Below are 20,925 nucleotides of genomic sequence, written 5' to 3'. Positions count from 1 at the left end.
CCCCCTCCCATTCTCTTGATGACATGTCCATCATGGGCCTCCTGCACTGCCACAATGATGCCACCCGAAGGTTGCAGGAACAGCAACTCATATTCCGCCTGGGAACCCTGCAGCCATATGGTATCAATGTGGACTTCACCAGTTTCAAAATCTCCCCTTCCCCTACTGCATCCCTAAACCAGCCCAGTTCATCCCCTCCCCCCACTGCACCACACAACCAGCCCAGCTCTTCCCCCCCCCCACCCACTGCATCCCAAAACCAGTCCAACCTGTCTCTGCCTCCCTAACCGGTTCTTCCTCTCACCCATCCCTTCCTCCCACCCCAAGCCGCACCCCCAGCTACCTACTAACCTCATCCCACCTCCTTGACCTGTCCGTCTTCCCTGGACTGACCTATCCCCTCCCCACCTATCTTCTTTACTCTCCATCTTCGGTCCGCCTCCCCCTCTCTCCCTATTTATTCCAGTTCCCTCCCCCCATCCCCCTCTCTGATGAAGGGTCTAGGCCCGAAACGTCAGCTTTTGTGCTCCTGAGATGCTGCTTGGCCTGCTGTGTTCATCCAGCCTCACATTTTATTATCTTGGCAGTAGTAGTCCACAGATTTAGAAACACAAACATAGTACTGCCCCATCTGCTGGTCCAAATAGGGCAGTTCAATATTTCCAGAAAATAGAGCACTTTCATTTTGATTAAGTGAAAAAGAATGACCACCTATCTGATTTCACTGCCCAGTGTATTATTACGCATTTTATTACAAAGTGTAGCATGGTATAATTAAAACTAGCTTTCAAAGATTTACAAGTAAGTAATCTTTACAGCAAAGTATAAACATAACTTTCCATTGTCAAAACATGTGAATCAGCTTACAGTTACATACTATTGTCTTTGGTTCATGTTTGATCTTGGTCAAGATCAATTTTTTTCAAAATTAATGGTTAGAAACACTACTTAAAAAGCAACTTTATGTACAGAAGTCAGGCATTGTTTGACTTGAAATACTTTTAAGAATCTGGGCTGTGACTAACATTTAATTGATGATCAAACAAGTAAAGGACCAGGAAAGGAGGGAAGAACTAAATTCAGACTCTGGTGACTTGGCTGTGATTGCACTGTAGCTGACTAACTTGCCAAACTCACCACCTTGGCTTTCCTATGAAAAGAAAAATCATTTGCATCAGGTAAAGATAGTTAATACCCATACAAGAAAAACTATACAAGAGCAGCATCTCTCTCCAAGGATCCCTTCATTATGTCCATTAAAATTTATGCAGGATAAGATATTTATGGAATCAATTCAAATACTATAGCAAGGCACACAGACAACAACAATGGTCTTGTTAGTTCCAGGCTGGAGCTAGCAGCAGGGAATCCATCATCCTGCTCCGGATCTACAGTAAGGGGGAAAAATATTGTCATCACTTATTTTGTTCTCACATGATACAGGAAGTCCCAACATAGGTCAGTAGGGTGGGGGCGGGCTGAGATAGAGTCTGACATACACCAGGGAAAAAGAAGTTTGCCCAAGTTAATCATGTTAACCAAATTTTTTTTTTAAATTAAAAAAAATTTAAGCCACCATCAGGCAACTCAAAACTCCAGAGGGATATTTCCTGCAAAACAGTATTAAGCACTTATGAAACCAACCTAAACATTTCATTGCAGGGAGGGTCCAAAAGTTACCAGTCTAATGATTGCTTCAGTTTGGTATTGTCAGATGACATACAAAATCAGATCAAAAACATCATTGCACAAAAATCTTTCTCCCAATTTAAAAGCAAAAATACTGATGCCAGAAATCCGTAAAAAGATAGACTTCATTTAACTACTACATGGTGCAATGTTGACCTAAGATATTAACTTTGCAGATACTGAGATATTTATGAAAAACATCCATTTGTTGCCTTTTCCTTGCCCACTGATAATCACCCAATAATGTCAGTGGCTAGTTCAGGTGCCATTTGCCTCCCCTTCAACATAATCACCCATATTCAAAACAAACTTAGTGTTCACCACTATTCTCCACCGCACCACCCCCCCCACAAAACCACCTGATTTATTTTTAAATTAAATTACCTACAGTGTGGAAACAGGCCCTTCGGCCCAACATGTCCACACCGTCCTTGAAGCATCCCACCCAGGCCCACCCTCCTATAACCCACAACACCCTGAACACTATGGAAAATTTAGCATGGCCATTACTTGCAAGTAATTACCCCAACTTCAACCTTCCTTAAGTATAAGGGCACCTCCTCCCAATCCATTCTCATCTTTTCAGCAATTTCAATTCTGAATTCTGGTTGGTTTTGACTTAGGATAGTAGAGTGCTCCTTTAAAGACGAGTTTGTAAACTTTTCATCATGAAAGTATTTCCAGCCTTTTAACAATACATGACCTTTCTCCATCACCCAGCTGTATGAGACTGCACTTATTTGAAAGATACAAATGGAACTACTTATAACCACAGAATCACTTTCACTAACTACTCTTACAGATCATGACCAAGTTCAAGAAGCCATCCATTACCCCCTGATTTTTCATACAAATGCTGTCTCAGCAATGTTTGAGAAGTTAGGCTCCACACAAACTGCATCTTTACCTTCCTACTCAGTTAGTCCTTGCTTCAAATTGCATTGTTTTTGTGTGTTTAGGATGCACAATTTCGTTGTATTAGAGGTGATGTTGGGTTACATGATCCGATCAACATTATTGCCTTTGACCTCTCCCATTCAGCCTACTTCCAACCCTGTATCTTGAACCTGCTGCCACCCTTGGTTGCTTGCTGCCTCACTACTTACTTCCCAACCCTTCAGTCTGGGAGGGGTGGAGGCGACTAGTTTGGTTGGAGAACATGATTAACAGCAAGCCCGAGTTCATGAAACTTTCTGTAAATAGAACTCTAACAATGCATACTATTTAAAACTCAGGATATAACTGAATCCAATTTTCCATTACAAAAAATCTTCAAGCATTATTGCCTATTTGCTTTTTCTTGTCACTCAAGTGGTCATTTAAGGGTTGCCCTTTGCAGGAACAATTCAACAAATAAAAGAAGAATATTAACAGGTCCAAGAGCAAAGAGAGAAAGTAGCAAGGTGCATCAATTTTTAAAAAGCATTAGTATTAGGAAAAGTGGGATAGCAGGGATAATGCAAATTCAAAATGCTAAAATGAATATTTAGCAAGATAATTAGCTAATTGGGGGATGAATATAAAGTCTAAAAACATGAAGTTTAGTAAACAATCGAACTTGGAAATCTTTTGCAAACAGTGATGGATGCCAACTCCGTTGAGTTATACGCAGAGGATTTTTTTTAAAGCTGAAGATATTGTGCTAAGACAGGTTTTGTTTAAGACATAGATCAATCATAATGTTATTGAACATTGACTGGGCTAATAGGTCTGAATGACAAAATAGTTGAAACTTTACAAAGCCAATCTAGTCCAGAGATGATCATATTTATCCTAGATTAGATGACAGAACAATCGTGAATTTGACCATCATAATCTGCTTTTTTAAATTTTTAGTTTCCAAACTGATTTAATAATACAAGTCCAAAAACAGCAGCTGACATTTATAATCACACTTTAATATTCAGAAGTGACAATAGCATTTCCTTATTTTCCATGGTTCAGATTTGCTGGTTGGCAACCCCTAAAACTCATCTGTGGCTTCCCACAGTAGTCATAGTATCTTTCGTGTACTATTGCTGAAACAAGGAACAAAGTGCAATAAAAACTGAATGCAGCATTAAGTTACATTGCAATGCAATGTGTGTGTCAAAGTTTAGATTTGAGCTAGTGTCATTTGGGTTTTGGTTTGTCTGAAGGGCTCTAACAAGCTACTTATTTCTGCAGCCAATGTACTTGGTTAGAAGAGAGTGTGTTCTTGGTGTATAAATAAATTAATTTCTCTCCACTGGATGAGCTTAAGAGTGAACAATGTGTACTGCCTATTGCATTGCATTCAGTACTATGTTCTGGAAATTGTTTCAATTAGGAGAAACTTTCATAGCTTTAAGAAACCCCTTTGGGGTCAGTTGAAATTTGCAGAGGTTAGATGTTTAAACAGTTGCTTGAGAGAAAGGGATCGAGCAAGTCAGCAATTACTCCAGTACAAAAAAAAAGTTTACCTTTAAAAGCAGAAGGACCAGAAGTGCTTGGTTAAAGACCTGAAGGGGTTATTTGAAGCCAAGGTAAAATTTAAAAACAAAAAACTAAGCTCAGTCGTACAAATTTCCTGTTAACTCAAACCTGGTGAGGTAACAAAGGGAATTCACAGCTGAGTGTACTGCAAGAGTACTTTCGGAATTAGTGGAATTTCATTTAATCGGGTTTTCATTGCTGCAAGTCAGCATTCTGTTTTGATTTTCATTGGTTTTAACATAAATTCACTAACAATTGAGTTTGAAATGCCACTTCATTAGATTGAATTTCATTTACGTGTTTTTAACAGTCTGATTTGTCCAGTAACATCAGCTACATAATAATGACATGAAGCACTTGAATGTTAGATTTACACATTAGTTCATTTACAAATTGGCCAAAAAAATTATAATAATGCAGCTCAAAAGCTTTGCAGAATAATGACTCCACAGGCACTCAAAGGATGCCATTATCTCATCCAAGATAACAAAAAGGTGTAGAGCTGGATGAACACAGCAGGCAAGCAGCATCATAGAAGCAGAAAAGCTGACGTATTGGGCCTAGACCCTTCCGAAATGTCTAGGCCCAAAACGTCAGCTTTCCTGCTCCTATGTTCTTCCAGCTCTACACCCTTATTATCTCAGATTCTCCAACATCTGCAGTTCCTACTATCTCTGAAACCATTATCTCATCCAACTACTTTCTTCATACACATTTCAAACAAGCTTTTCAACTATGATGAAGACAATATTGCAAAGGCTAAACATGTCACCATTCATGCATAAACTCCAGTTATTAAAAGGCAATAACGTCTTGAGCCCAATTGCTGTTGCCCTGTGGCTACATAAGTAGCCCACTGCTACTTAGAACTCCCATTAGGGAATTGTTTCCGAATTCAAAAGTGTTGCTATGTTTGATCTCTATGCAGGACACTTAAAAATGCTTGTAGTCGGCATCCTTTGTTGTGATAAGCCACTTATATGTAAACAGTTAGAGAAATGCTGACAGTTTGAGATGTATAGGGGATTAAAACGTGTATTGATAGGTTGACTAATGTAGTTTTAAAAATGGAAGTTTTCAGAAACATAGTTGCACTTCAACCAGCCTTCCAGTAAAATTGCGGAGTAGGATACTCTAGCCAGAACGAATCTGCTCTGCCCATTATTTTGTTTCCACGCCCCGCAATTTTTTTAAAAAAAGCCTCGTAGGCCTGGCCTTTGAAGTGGGGTCACGGTCACAAAACACCAACAATTAGAAGGAGGGATGCTGGCGAATGGTAGTCGTACTACAATGGAGGTTCCCTGTGCTGGTATGCTGCAAAGAGGCTTCAGAGAGATTGTTTTAACAGCTTGTTTTTCCTGACCTATGGTTATTCTATACAGCTGTCATGTAATTTCTTTTCATTAGGGAAGGATTGTATCTAGGTACTTTTGAACCCAAAATGGCACTAAGTGGCGAGAAGCTTTTCATTGTCCTCATTTGAGTACGTGTCAATAAAACGAATTCAATTCAAGATTATAAAGAATTTAGAACACTAAACCCTTTCTGAAGCAATGCAAAATTTCGGGTAGTACCTCTAGTCTGAGGAGCGACATGACAAGATACACAGTCAAAAACTAAGGTTTAATTTCTTTTGTATTAACTTTTCCGACCTCGGTTGGGAATGGTAGGGTTACAATAGTTTCCGCTGCGAACATGGATTGCGGGAAGATTGGGGGAGGGAAGAAGTTTGGTCATGATTTTCAATTTAATTGCCAATGGTCCCTGCTGAAAATGCAAGTTTGAGCAACGGATTTATACAGTATTTAAATGAAGATTCTAGAAACATTAAAAGAATAATTTCCACTTGAACAGGAAAGAGGGCATTTAATACTGGAGGAGTTATGGGGAAGGAAACAAAGAACAGTTTCAGAACGATGGGAGAGAAAAATGAAGGAAGTGAATATAGGTGTTAGTAAGTTATTTCCGAGCATTTGTTCTTCACGCACGGTTGTGCAAAATTAAGGATGTACTTTGCACTGGATTCAAGAGATACTTGCAGCATCCGCCCCACAGTATTAAATACTTACCACAATTCTCAACCTTCCCGAATACTTCAATACAGCGTAGACTTCCATAGCTACATCTACACCAGGTACAATGCTTTAAAGCCCATTGGCCATCACGAAATTTGCCGCATCCCCTGCCAAGGAATAGAAGTGCGACCAACAATTTAAAATCCAACTAGTAGACTACCACAAACTTGAAAGAGAAACACTTTAAAGAGATTTGATTTTACTTGAGGCGTTCATCCAGCTCACAGTATCTACCGACAAAGTGGACTGGACAGGCGCAGAAGCTGCCGAGGATGCATGTTCCGCCGTTCTTGCAACAACTCCTGTTCAGTTTCTTGCCTGGGGAAGCAACACCAATTAAGTGCAAAAAAATTCAACAATTGCAATAAGCGTCATTAGACGTGTTTTACACAGGATACACTGAATATATGTCTTTTGCAAGAGAAAGTACGTAATCAAGCAGACATTTGAGAAAATAAGTTTAAAATTAATGAAGGACACTTTTGGAAGTCCCTTAAACAGCCCACTGCTCCTCACAATCAGAAATTCGTATTGCATTCACGCATAAATAAGCTAAACGCTCACGTAAATTTGCGCAATGCCATTTTGCCTGGGCAATTAAGTACTTGGAGTAGTTCCTTATAGTAAACTCTCCCGAAGACATTGGTCGTGTTTGTCTGACAATAATTCAAGATCTCGGTACAGAATCTAGATTTCTTGTGTATTTACACTTTGCATGAGTAAAAAAGTTAAAAACAGATTCACTATATGGTTGACGTTAAAAACACTTTACAAAATTGAATAGAAAATGTTTTTTTTAAAAAGCGATAAAAAAGGAGGCTTTTTGAGGACGCCATAGCCGCAATGGATGACGTTCTGAGAAAGAGTCACCGGAGCCGAAAGCGTTAAAAAACAATTTGTTTTTTCTTTCACAGATACTACCAGACCTGCTGGCCTTTCGTAGAAACTTTTTGTTCCCGAATTACAACGTCCGCAGTTCTTTCGGATTTTATTATAGATGGCGTTCTGTTCAGAGTTTCAACGGTGGACGGCATAGCTGACTTAAAATTCACTTTTATGACTGTGGCACATAACTTACTATCTGTCAGTCCAACGAACTGAACGATGTTCACAGTGGCCGAGGAATTTGGTTCTTGGCGCTTACTGTCGAGTTGGTTAAATTCAGTTAACGATTTAGGACTTTGGCGGAGTCGTCTCTCCAGACTGGACTCTGAAGACTGTCGATAACAATTCGAATCACCACCACAATCTGAAAACAGATTAGTACAAAAGGATACTCGACTGAAATTTAGTAGGAATCTATTTCCAACCATTATACAGGGCTAACTTAATAAAGCTTCACTTCAAAAGGTGCACAAAAACTTACCATTCGCAAACGTGACAGCCTGGAAGGGAAAAAACAGTAGAAGAAAAAACCTATACAAAAAAAAATTATTAGTATAAATTCAACGATGTTTAATGTTTTGAAGAAATACCTAGATTTACCTATTAACTGTTGAAAAGCGCATTACTTCCATTAAAAATAACAACGTATAATGACAATGCTCCTATTTCCAATTGTGAAATCTGGCTGGAGATCAAGCAGAATGTAAGCTCTAGACATTCGTTAACACGAAACCATTAACAATTATCAGGTACTTCTCACCTCCACCTTCCCAAGGGCGAATTTTAAATACTAACCTTTTGCATCAAATTAAGAGCACTTCCATTCACTTTGTTATCCCATATTCGGTAGACTATTTTAGGGACAATAGATGAGAACCAATTCACTGATAATCATGTATACTCCCAGCGTGAGATTCCTTCCTTTTTAGTTGCAAGAAGTAATTCAGGTTTTCATTTACCAGATAGTTTCCGCTTTCTTATCCAAATGTTCACAGACCCCAATTTTTAATTGAAACCTAAATTTGGCACTTTATGATCATGATATGTTTCGTTCCTTTACAAGTGCAAAAGGTTCGTAGAGTTTTCTGTTTAGAGAGCAATCCATGCAAATATTTGTTCAGCACATAAAGAAGATAGCAAAGTTCACATTGTTTTTACTGGCTCAAGTATTTCAAAACGTCAGTACAGCGTAGGCATTGATACGTTCATTTCCAGTTGAATGTTTGTAACTTTTCAATGCGAAGTTAAATCAAGTGTTGGGAATAATTGTCTGTATTTAGTTTGTCTTTTATGTTCTTAAACCCTTTCTCAAGGGGGTAATTTCATCAGTTATTTACAAAACTTTTAAAGTTTAGTTTAATGTTGTTGTCCTGATATGTAAAATAATTGTCTTTATCAATCATTAGAATTCAATGGATTTGGACATCTGTTCAAAATTAACTTGAAAATGGGGGTTGGGGAAGTGCAGCTAAAAATGAGTGATTTCCAATATTTGACCAATAACAAGTTTGCATCAATTGTTCTTTGGAAGTGGTGGAATTTCTGTCACTTCTTTTATTTATCTAGCTTCAAGGTTTTAAAAAAAAACACAACACCAGGTTAGTGTCTTTTCTGAAGAAGGGTCTAGACCCGAAACGTCAGCTTTCCTGCTCCTCTGATGCTGCTTGGCCTGTTGTGTTTTGTCATACCAGGTTAGTGTCTAACAGGTTTATTTAAAAACACAAGCATTCAAAGTCTCACTCCTTTTTTGGGAACCTGGCACCTGATGGAGCAAGACTCTGAGCTTGTGTTTTCAAATAAACCTGTTGGACACCAACGTGGTGTCGTGTGATTTTTGACCTTGTCTGCCTGGTCCAGTACTGGCACTTCCACATTCATATCTATCTTTAAGGAGACCCTGGGTTGTTCGTGTCATCAACTCAACTAAAATAATTCTTTCAAAAGTGGACACTTAGAGAGTAACTAATTAATAAAAGGAAAAAAAGGCAAATCTCAATAAATTTAATAATATTTTTGCTTTATGCATTACATATCCTGTTCTCCAATCCCATCATTGCAGTGTATGTTACTTTTCTGGGAGACTGGGGTGTGGCCAAAATTTGGGAGAGAGGGTTGGGAAGCAGCTGGCTTTCTACTTTTATCTCTAATTTACATGATTGCTAATTGATACAAACACATACAAACAAACTCTGACATAAACTTTGAAAATGTGATAATTGCTAACTAAGATGAACAAATCACTTCTGTATTCACCTATGTACACAATTAATTTTTCTGGAAAAATAATTAACCTCAGAAGCCCCTTCCAGGATTTCAACTTCGTAAGTAAATCTTAAAAAATTTCTCAAATGTATTTCTTCAGCAGCAACAGTGAATAATTTCTCAACTTTTACAATATTTTGTCTTATTTGCAAATCTCACCACAGTTTTCCGTATGACAAACTAATTGTCATTATGGTCTGAATCTGACACTTTTTTCACTCTAAGTTGCACTGGGTTTTTTGAAGGGATTGCTGTCATAGGGCCAAGCAAATTCTCTCGCTGTATCTTGTTAAACTTGCCTTCTATCTACCCTAGCCCAATGGCGTCGATCATATCACATTCCGTTCCAGTTTACCATGCTGTCTTTGAACATCATGCCTCACAGCAGATATCTGCAGAAAGATTACTTCACTTGTGACTACACCATCTTTAAAAGCACACTTTGGACCCAAACAATCACAGGATTTTCAAAGCTGGCTTGCTCACTCCAGGACAGACCATGAACATGTTAGAAAAAGGGAGGGTGACATCAGTATTCCCCAACAGGTACCTGGGCATCATGGTTGTGGAGTGGTGTGAAGTTGGGCTGTCCTTTTCCTGGAGATCTGGTGGAGTAGGCCATGACATATGTGTCACATTTGATGGGGTGATTAAAAAGGCATTTAGCAAGCTTGCCTTCATTGCTCAGTTTTTTGAGTATGTACATGACATGGGAAGTCATGTTGAGGTTGTGCAGGATATTCGTGAGGCCTCTTTTGCAGTACTTTGTCCAGCTCTGGTTGCCCAGTTATAGGAAGGATAATGCTAAGCTGGAGAGGGTGCATAGGAGATTTACAAGGATGTTGCCAGGTATGGAAAGTTTGAGTTATACAGAAAGGCTGGACAGGCTGAGACTGAGTGGGTGGGATGATCTGAGGGTCGGTGTGGATTTGTTGGGCCGAAGGGCCTGTTTGCACACTGTAGAGATTCTATGATTCTGTGATATGTATAATGGACATCTTGGTGACATGCGTGACAATGGATAGTAATTGACTTTGTATATTTGTATAAATGGCACTGCTTCTATCTGGTTGTTCATCTCTCTGTTTAGGCCTGAATGAATGAGCGACAGCATCAGGCATTGCATCATGGCCACAGATGAAGTTCTGTAGTGGAGGTCTATGCTGAGAGCCTGAAATATCACCTGCAAGCAAGGGGAAACAAGGTGAACACATGCCATTGGGTCATGCTGACACCTATGGCACTCCTCCTACAACATTCCTGTTCTTTTGCTGACTTTTTGTCCAAAGATCCACCTGCCAATGTGTGTGATAGAGAGATGCATTGCACGGAGGGGGCAATGCATCTGGATGTCCAGGAAATAGAGTCTACCTAGATTTGTATCCTGTACAGCACATTGGTCTGCATTTATGTTCTTTCTCTTCAGAAACCCTATCAACACTTGATACTACGGTCTATTCACTCACAGGTCATGATAGTTGCCCAATCCATTCTGACCATTGGTGATTGCAGTCATTTTTTCTCCCCATTGTGCACTTTCAATTTGCATCACAGCAGAAGGCGACATCGAGTGCTTTTTGGTCAGCAGCCTGCAACCTCCACCTCAATGTGTTGCTGAATTCTGAAACATCTGCGTTGCCTCCTTGGTAATCCTTTCTGTAAACACAATATGCTTCATATCTCTCCAAACAATCCAGATCCAACCTGTCTACGTGTACCTGACCTTGCCTACTTTTCCCTGGCATATGAGGTGACCATGCAAGGTGTGGTCACATCCTGTCCCTACTTCCCCACTACCAACCCCCATCCCAGAAGGCAGGGTGCTTCTGAAGTGGATGAAGCCATTCCCACATCTATTACCATATTGCCTCCTTGCAGATCCTACAGCCAAGCCCCCATTCTCCATTGTCAACTCCCCATTCCCCAGCCTGCAGCCCCAATCCCAAAGACTAGCTTGCCAATTCTCATTTCTGTGGCATTGGCTACACTCACCAAACTCTCCTTCCCCTTCAGTTTATGCACACAACTAATGGACTGAACATGGTCCATCCCCTTGAGCAATCAAACTGGACAATCCTGAATGAGAAATCCCAAGACCCTTAACTGATAGCTGTGCATTTCTCCAATGTTAGCCCCCTCCCTTGACTGGCTGCTATGGTGCCATGGTATTAACCTTAACCTACTCCCTGGGTGGCAGAGTCATTGGTTAGATAGTCAATAAATGGGGTTTTTTAGAGTGGAGGACAGGAACTAGTGGAGTATCACAGGGATTGGTGTTTAGGCCCCTGCTATTCACAATATATATCAATGATTTAAATGAAGGTATCAAATGTAATATCTTCAAGCTTGCTGATAAGCAAATGTTAAAAGTCTGTAGTGTTGGAGGTAATTAATAGTATGGATAGAGGATTGGTTAACTTATAGAATGAAGCGGCAACAAATTAAAAGGCATGACAAGACAGACATGCTGTCAGCATTCATATAAATGAGTGCTAAGAAAGCAAGCTAAGAGCCCTGAGATGCATTCTGTTCCAATGCACGTGAAGGTTGCTTGGCTCATGTGCAGAGTAGTGTGGCAGCAGCATTACAATGTTAGGTAATGATAAACTCTAGAGTGCAGTATCAAAATGCTGAAGTATAATATAAGTTTGATCAAGATATACCATGATTATGTGGTGATGTTGGAGCTTTTCTAGGCCAAGCTCTGAGGATGCTGGGGGAGCAGATGGTTACTGATCATAGAGCTGGGATGATGGGGTATGCTGGACAGATGAGTGTCCAGAAGAATGCTGATGAGCTACAGCCACAACTACTCGGATATTCATACAGTTGGTGCTGTCCTCCCTAGAACCTGAGTAAAGTGAGATTCAATAGCAATGAGATGTTAATACTTGAAAGTTGGCCCCTGGTTGCTCATTAAAAACTTGAAAAGAAAATCTTTTCTCCTTAATGTTGAGTATCCCACTGTTTTCATTCTAGCAACATTTTCTCAAATTTTTTGTCATTGCCCACGTTGTTTACAGGCTGGCAATATTTTGCCTTCAATATATGAATACATAGAGCATTTGAAACAAAGGAGATGAATTTGCAAATGCAAACATAAATAAATAAGTATGAGCTGGCAGGCGTCGGAAAGACATGGCTACAGAATGACAAAGATTGTTACCTGAATATTGGAAAGTATGGAACATTTAGGAAGGAGAGGAAGCTATGAAATAGCTGAATAATAGCTCAGTTAGTCATGGTACAAATACACCAGAGAAGAATGACCTAAGTTCAGGAAACAAGGATTTGAAAATTGTATGAGCGGAGATGAGAAAAGATAAGGGTAAGACATCACTTGCAAGAATGGTGTACAGGCCCCTTAACAGTAAGCACGCAGTAGGATGAAGCATAAAGGAAGGAATAATGGGAGCTTGTCAGAAATCCACAGCTATAATCATAGGCAGTTTCTATCTACATATCAATTTAAAAATGATGGACATACTAAAGTAGCCTAGATAGGGAATTCACAGACTATTGTTTGAGTTAATTTCTTAGAACAATGTGTTTTGGAACCAACTAGACAGCAAACTATACCAAACGTGGTATTCGTCCATGAGATAGAATTAATTAATTATCTTGTAGTGAAGTTAGAAAGCAGAAACTATAATATGATTGAATTTTACATTGGAAGTTGAAGAAGGAGTTGGTCCAAGGCTATTTCAAAGGCTATTCTTTAAACACTTAAATAAAGGCAATTCTGAGGGCATGGCAGCAGAGGTGGCTGAAGTGAATTGACAAATTATCTTGAGGAATAGGTCAATAGAGATACAATAGCATACATTTAAAGGATATTTCAGCATGGACGGAAATGATACATTCTAGTAAATGAGAAAAATTCTCTGGTATGGGCGCACTATTTGTAGTTTACTTCAAGATAAAGTCTATAATTGTGCAATGACAGGTAGCAGGTCAGAAGATTGTACAGGATGTAAAAGAAATGAAGAATGACTGAAACATTAATAACAGAGCAATTAGTCTATCAGAGGAAGAGGAATATAAAAAGAGAGGAGTTTCAATAAGTATTTAAAGAGGAAAAGAGATAAAGTGAAAATTCATCCCAATACAAGTGAGTCTGGAGAATTGATCACGTCAGTTAAAGAAATGGCAAGTGAATTGAACCTGTATTTTGTTTTAATAATCATATACAGGATACCAGTAAAATCCTGGAAAGAAATAAAAATCAGGAAGTGGAAGGAAGGCAGGAACTTAGGAAAAGTACAAACAACAGAGAAATGGTGCTCAGTAAAAGTTCTGGAGCTGCAAGCTGATAAGTCCCTGGGTCCTGATGGGCTTAACCCCAGGGTCTTGAAAGAAGTGTCTAGAGAAATAACTTGTGCTTCGGTTTTCATCTTCTAAACCTCCCTAGATCCAAGGAGGTCTCATTAGATTGGAACGTAACAACTTTACTTGAAAAAAAGAGACAAAAAACAGGACTGTTAGCTTAACGATTGTCATGCGGAAAACGTTAGAAGCCATTATGGAAGAAGTTATGGCAGTACACTTGGATAAATTGAAGATAATCAGGCACAGTAACACGGTTTTGGGTGAGTATGTTTATTTACCACCCTTCAGTTATGTGGCACTCGGGGTGGGAGCTTCTGTAAGCCAGAGCACAAAACAAATTTCTTAACTGGAGCAAACAGGAGGAGACAGAATTACAGGTGTGTTAACAAGGGCCTATGCTAATAGATGAGTGTAGGAGAGGCAAAGGAGTGTCTCAACAAAAATGCCGGGGGAGAAAAGGGCCATGAGCGCTAAGTCAATGCGCAAGGAAGAAGGACTGGCCAGGTCTGACAGGTTAATGCCAGTAGAGTCAACAGACTATCTCACCCATAGGCCTGTGCTAACAGGTAAGCGCAGGAGAGACAAAGGATTGTCTCAAAAAATATTTTTTAAAAACTCCTGGAGAATGCTAGTAAAGGACTAGTAAAGGGGAAAACCCACTGAGGTTGAGACTGGTCCATTCTGGTGATTGTATACGAGAAAAAATAAAACCCTAATTAAGAGCATGAAAAGACATAAAGGTTAATTATCTTTAAGCAGGACACAGAAAGGCACAGAAACATGCTAAAATAGCTGCAGCTCTCAAGTGAGAAAGAGAGCGGAAGAAGGCTTTCTGTGCTAGTTCACTGAACTTTGTAGAATTGTTAATTCTGTGGTCTGGTTTGACTGTACCTTTGTTTATTGGTTGCTAAATATTGTCTTGTGCAGTTTGTATGTTTTTTCTTCCCTGGAGCTTGAGGCCTGGGGTTGCTTTGAAGTTAGGTTGCATTTTAGGAATCTATGGCGATTTAAAAGTACGGTATGCTGTACATGTGAGGGACATATATGGTTAATGTAATGTCCTTTAAGAAACAATCAGTAATTGTGTAAAGCAAAAATCTGCAACAAAGTGTTGATTTAAAAATTTAGTTTGTAAAGCTTGGTAAAATTTACATTTTGGAATTGTTGTGTTCGGACTGAGGAAAGTTTATTCCCAGAAATTGCTGTGAATGGAATTTCATTTTCTGGCCAGAGTGAACTTCCAAATATTGCTTTAACACATGTGTGAATCTTTGATAAGATTTAGTTATTGAAATTGTACTTTGGTTTAAAAAATATCCAAATGATAGGGACATTGGAATATTGCAAAAATACAATTCTGTATGGGAAGAGTTTTAAAAAGGGAGAGGTTCATAAAAGAGGTGGGCTTTTCCTTTGCAAAAATTACAACACATATTTCCTTGAGGAGGAGGGATGGATGACATAATTACATGCAGAAATTCACGCTGCACCCCCTTTTAAATCCGTTTTAGATCAACATTAATTAACGCATTCTGCTTGACATGGAATGGATAGATTTTTGTTTGGAAATTTTGAGTCCATGTAGGATGTTATTTTACTGCTTTAGGTTGAAGTAGGCTGTGGATAGAGAATTGGAGGATAGAGAAAATGAACACAACTTAAGGAAGTACTCAGAGATAATGGGAACTGCAGATGCTGGAGAATCCAAGATCACAAAGTGTGGGGCTGGATGAACACAGCAGGCCAAGCAGCATCTTAGGAGCACACCCGGCACTTTCCCCTGCAACCGCAAGACGTGCTACACCTGCCCCCACACCTCGTCCCTCACCCCCATCCCAGGCCCCAAGATGACCTTCCATGTCAAGCAGATGTTCACCTGCACATCTGCCAATGTGGCATACTGCATCTGCTGTACCCGGTGTGGCTTGCTCTACATTGGGGAAACCAAGTGGAGGCTTGGGAACCGCTTCGCAGAACACCTATGCTCGGTTTGCAACAAACGACTGCACCTCCCAGTCGCAAACCATTTCAACTCTCCCTCCCATTCCTTAGACAACATGTCCATCCTGGGCCTCCTGCAGTGCCATAATAATGCTACCCAAAGGTTGCAGGAACAGCAACTCATATTCCGCTTGGGAACCCTGCAGCCCAATAGTATCAATGTGGATTTCACCAGCTTCAAAATCTCCCCTCCCCCCACTGCATCCCAAAACCAGCCCAGCTCGTCCCCATCTCCCTAACCTCTTCTTCCTCTTACCTATCCCCTCCTCCCACCTCAAGCCACACCTCCATTTCCTACCTACTAACCTCAAAGGTGTAGGAGAAACAGGGTGGTGGTGATGGGAGATTTTAATTTTCCCAACATTGATTGGGATTCACTCAGTGTTAGGGGTCAAGACGGAGCAGAATTTGTAAGGTGTGTCCAGGAGGGTTTTCTAGAGCAGTATGTATGTAGTCCAACTCGGGAAAGGGCCATTCTGGACCTGGTGCTGGGGAATGAACCCGGCCAGGTGGTTGATATTACAGTAGGGGACTACTTTGGAAATAGCGACCACAATTCCGTAAGTTTTACAATACTCATGGACAAGGATAGAAGTGGTCCTAAAGGAAGAGTACTAAACTGGGGGAAGGCCGACCTATACCAAGATTCGGCAGGAATATAGATTGGGAGAAACTGTTTGAAGGTAAATCTACATTTGATATGTGGGAGGCTTTTAAGGAGAGGTTGATTAGCGTGCAGGAGAGACATGTTCCTGTGAAAATGAGGGATAGAAAAGGCAAGATTAGGGAGCCATGGATGACAGGTGAAATTGTGAGACTAGCCAAGAGAAAAAAGGAAGCATACATGAGGTCTAGGCGACTGAAGACAGACGAAGCTTTTCAAGAATATCGGGAATGTAGAGCGAATCTGAAAAAAGGGATTAAGAGGGCTAAGAGAGGACATGAGATATTGCTGGCAAACATGGTTAAGGAAAATCCCAAAGCCTTTTATTCATATACAAAGAGCAAGAGGGTAACTTGAGAAAGGATTGGCCCACTTAAGGACAAAGAAGGAAAGTTATGCGCTGAGTCAGAGAAAATGGGTGACATTCTTAACGAGTACTTTGCATCAGTATTCACCAAGGAGAGGGACATGATGGATGTTGAGGTTAGGGATAGATGTTTGCTTAGTCTAGGTCAAGTTGACAGAAGGAAGGAGGAAGTGTTAGGTATCCTAAAAGACATTAAGGCGGACAAGTCCCCAGGTCCGGATGGGATCTATCCCAGGTTGCTGAGGGAAGCGAGAGAGGAAATAGCCGGGGCCCTAACAGATATCTTTGCAGTGTCCTTAGACACGGGTGAGGTCCCAGAGGATTGTAGACTTGCTAATGTTGTTTAAAAAGGGCAGCAAGGATAATCCAGGTAATTATCGACCGGTGAGCCTGACGTTAGTGGTAGGGAAGCTACTGGAGAAGATGCTGAGGGATAGGATCTATTCCCATTTGGAAGAAAATGGGCTTATCAGTAATAGGCAACATGGTTTTGTACAGGGAAGGTCATGTCTTACCAACTTAATAGAATTCTTTGAGGACGTGACAAAGTTGATTGATGAGGGAAAGGCTGTAGATGTCATGTACATGGACTTCAGTAAGGCGTTTGATAAGGTTCCCCATGGCAGGCTGATGGAGAAAGTGAAGTCACATGGGGTCCAGGGTGTGCTAGCTAGATGGATAAAAAACTGGCTGGGCAATAGGAGACAGAGGGTAGTAATAGAAGGGAGTTTCTCAAATTGGAGACCTGTAACCAGTGGTGTTCCACAGGGATCTGTGCTGGGACCACTGTTGTTTGTGATATATGTAAATGATCTGGAGGAAGGTGTAGGTGGTCTGACCAGCAAGTTTGCTGATTACACTAAGATTGGTGGAGTAGCTGATAGTGGAGGGGACTGTCAGAAATTACAGCAGAATATAGATAGACTGGAGAGTTGGGCAGATAAATGGCAGATGGAGTTCAATCCGGGCAAATGCGAGTGATGCATTTTGGAAGATCAAATTCAAGGGCAAACTATACAGTAAATGGAAAAGTCCTAGGGAAAATTGATGAACAGAGAGATTTGGGTGTTCAGGTCCATTGTTCCCTGAAGGTGACAACGCAGGTCAATAGGGTGGTCAAGAAGTCATATGGCATGCTTTCCTTCATTGGGCGGGGTATTGAGTACAAGAGTTGGCAGGTCATGTTGCAGTTGTATAGGACTTTGGTTCGGCCACATTTGGAGTATTGTGTACAGTTCTCGTCGCCACATTACCGAAAGGATGTGGATGCTTTGGAGAGGGTGCAGAGGAGGTTCACCAGGATGTTGCCTGGTATGGACGGTGCCAGCTATGAAGAGAGGTTGAACAGACAAGGATTATTTTCATTAGAAAGACGGAGATTGAGGGGGGACCTGATTGAAGTCTACAAAATCATGAGAGGTATAGACAGGGTGGATAGCAAGAAGCTTTTTTCCAGAATGGGGGACTCAATTACTAGGAGTCATGAGTTCAAAGTGAGAGGAGGAAAATTTAAGGGAAATATGCGTGGAAAGTTCTTTACACAGAGGGTGGTGGGCGCCTGGAATGCGTTGCCAGCGGAGATGGTAGACGTAGACACGTTAGCGTCTTTTAAGATATATTTGGACAGGTACATGGATGGGCAGGGAGCAAATGGACACAGACTGTTAGAAAATAGATGACAGGTTAGAAAGAGGATCTTGATTGGCGCAGGCTTGGAGGGCCAAAGGGCCTGTTCCTGTGCTGTAGGTTTCTTTGTTTCTTTGTTTGTTTCTCATCCCGCCCCCTTGACCTGTCCATCCTCCCCAGACTGACCTATTCCCTCCCTACCTCCCCACCAATACTCTCTTCTCCACCTATCTTCTCCTCTATCCATCTTCAGTCCGCCTCCCCCTCTCTCCCTATTTATTTCAGAATCCTCTCCCCATCCCCCTTTTCTGATGAAGAGTCTAGGCCTGAAACATCAGCTTTTATGCTCCTGAGAAACTGCTTGGCCTGCTGTGTTCATCCAGCCCCATATTTTGTTATTAAGGAAGTACTCAATTGGGCAATGAAGGCAGAAAATAACCAAGGGAATATTAAGAAACTAGCAGCAGTTGTTACAGGGAACACCCATAGACAAGGACCCTGTCCGAAACAGCTAAAGGAGGGAATGTGTTTCGTGTGCACTAAGGACAGGCACTTCCCCAAGAACTGCCCCAGTAAGGAAAGTGAGAACTGTAGAAAACTAGGACACAAAATAGGAGACTGCTGGTACTGACATGGAAGCAAACAGGAACAAGGATTTTAACAGACTCGGAATAATCTCCAGCTGGTAGCCAATGGCAACAGATAGCATTGCAAGGCAGCTGTGGCGTTCCACCAGAGAGAAAAGCTGCAGTATTGGAAATGAAAAAAATCAGTTACTGTTAAAGGGGTGAGACATGTCTTAGTACTATTCAGTTACTGCAAGAACTTCATAGAAAATTATTGTGAACTAGCCCGACCCTTACAAAACCTTACAAAAGGTAGTGGTGGTGGTGGTGTTGGGGGGTGCTGGTGGAGAGGGGATGGGTGTGATCTACCTCAGAGAAAATTGCATGGAGACCTGAACAGGAGGTGGCCTTTGTCAAAGTTACACAGACGCTGGTCTCTGCAACAGCACCAGGGCTTCCTGACCTGGAAAAGTGTTTTCACGTCTTTTGCAGTGAAAGCAAGGTCAATCAATCTGTAGCAGTGTTACAGAGACACAGAGACAAACTCTGGCCTGTGGGACACTACTCACGTAGATTGGAACTGGTCATGATGGAATAATGCTTATGTATTCAAGCAATCTAATGTGCTACGTGGGCACTATTGACATACTTCTCCTTGACATTACTCGGGAAGGTGATATTGCACTCCCAGCATAGTAAAGTGCAGCTACTGGAAGCTGGCAAAGTAAGAGGTGTTACAGGCAGTCAGCGAGCTAAATGGAAGCTGCACTGTTGCCAGGAGACAAGCATGTGAAAGTGGTTATAGACAATAGAAACAACCCAGCAAGTTATGTGAATCAGAAAGGAGAGACACATGATTGTATCCCCTTCATGGAACAGGGAGAATAGAGACATGAGAGATAATGGGAACTGCAGATGCTGGAGAATTCCAAGATAATAAAATGTGAGGCTGGATGAACACAGCAGGCCAAGCAGCATCTCAGGAGCACAAAAGCTGACGTTTCGGGCCTAGACGCTCTGATGAAGGGTCTAGGCCCAAAACGTCAGCTTTTGTGCTCCTGAGATGCTGCTTGGCCTGCTGTGTTCATCCAGCCTCACATTTTATTATCTTAGAATAGAGACATGGTTGAGTTAATGAAGACCCTTTAGCGGGGCCAGATGTGAAATTCATGTTTGTAGATGGGACGCTGAAGTATAATGATGGTGAGGCCCAGACAGAGTGGGCCATGGTTAATTTGAAAGGGGAACTTTTGGCAGGAGAGCATATAGAAGAATGTCACACCACCCAGGTAGCTGAACTAAAAGCACTTATTGCCGCCCTGCAGTTAGGGAGAGCTAAAAGGGTTAACAGCTACACAGACAGTAGCTATGCCTTCGGTGTAGTCTATGACTACATGATATCACAGGTAAGGCAATGTTATGTTACCTTGAGTGGTAGTGTAATTCAGCACGAAAACTTAGTCAAGGACCTAGTGGCTGCAACTATTGAGCCAAAGGAGGCAGCAGTAATTAAAGTAAAAGTACACAGAAGGACTCAGACACCAAACCAGAGAGGGAACGACTATGCAGTGTGTGCAGCAAAAATAATGTTAGGACAGGACATCGTAATGGTAGCAGCTGTGAAACAGCGAGAAGCCAAAGATGATGGATGGAACATTTTAAATTTACAAGCAGCAGCTAGCTCAGAGGAAAAAGCAGAATTAATTAAAGACAGGGCAGCACTAAGAGCAGATGATATTTGGAGGAAGGAAGGTAACGTGGTAGCTCCCGCATTCTGCACAAACTGGTGATTGCTTGAAGAAGAATAAAGACTGCCACATGCCTGCCTCCTGAGTCTTTACCCCCGATCAGGAGGGGTTTCGCTCCTGCAGCAAAGTAAATGTGAGATATTGTTTCCTGTAATACGGAGAATCTAGAAAAGGGGATTGTTGTTTGTAAATAAGAGGGTCATGCATTCAAAATAGATGAGGCAAAATATTTCCTCTCAAGGCGATGAGTTAATAGAAA

At 41.1% G+C, this 20,925-nt stretch overlaps 1 protein-coding gene across 1 annotated transcript; it reads right to left on the bottom strand.

Moving 5' to 3' along the window:
- Window positions 1–732: 732 nt before the first annotated feature.
- Window positions 733–7,883, bottom strand: LOC125450152 (cryptic protein-like). Its single transcript, XM_048526163.2, has 6 exons — window positions 7,704–7,883; window positions 7,585–7,634; window positions 7,297–7,467; window positions 6,422–6,536; window positions 6,213–6,325; window positions 733–1,388 (listed from the first exon to the last, which is right to left on the bottom strand). Exons 1-6 carry the CDS (start codon window positions 7,733–7,735, stop codon window positions 1,282–1,284), a joined length of 588 nt encoding a protein of 195 aa, XP_048382120.1. The 5' UTR covers window positions 7,736–7,883; the 3' UTR covers window positions 733–1,281.
- Window positions 7,884–20,925: the final 13,042 nt, after the last annotated feature.

This window comes from Stegostoma tigrinum, chromosome 3, assembly GCF_030684315.1.
Source record: "Stegostoma tigrinum isolate sSteTig4 chromosome 3, sSteTig4.hap1, whole genome shotgun sequence".
Taxonomy (NCBI): Eukaryota; Metazoa; Chordata; class Chondrichthyes; order Orectolobiformes; family Stegostomatidae; genus Stegostoma; species Stegostoma tigrinum.
The sequence above is the reverse complement of the archived record's forward strand: the minus strand, read 5'-3'. Positions and strand labels throughout refer to the sequence as shown.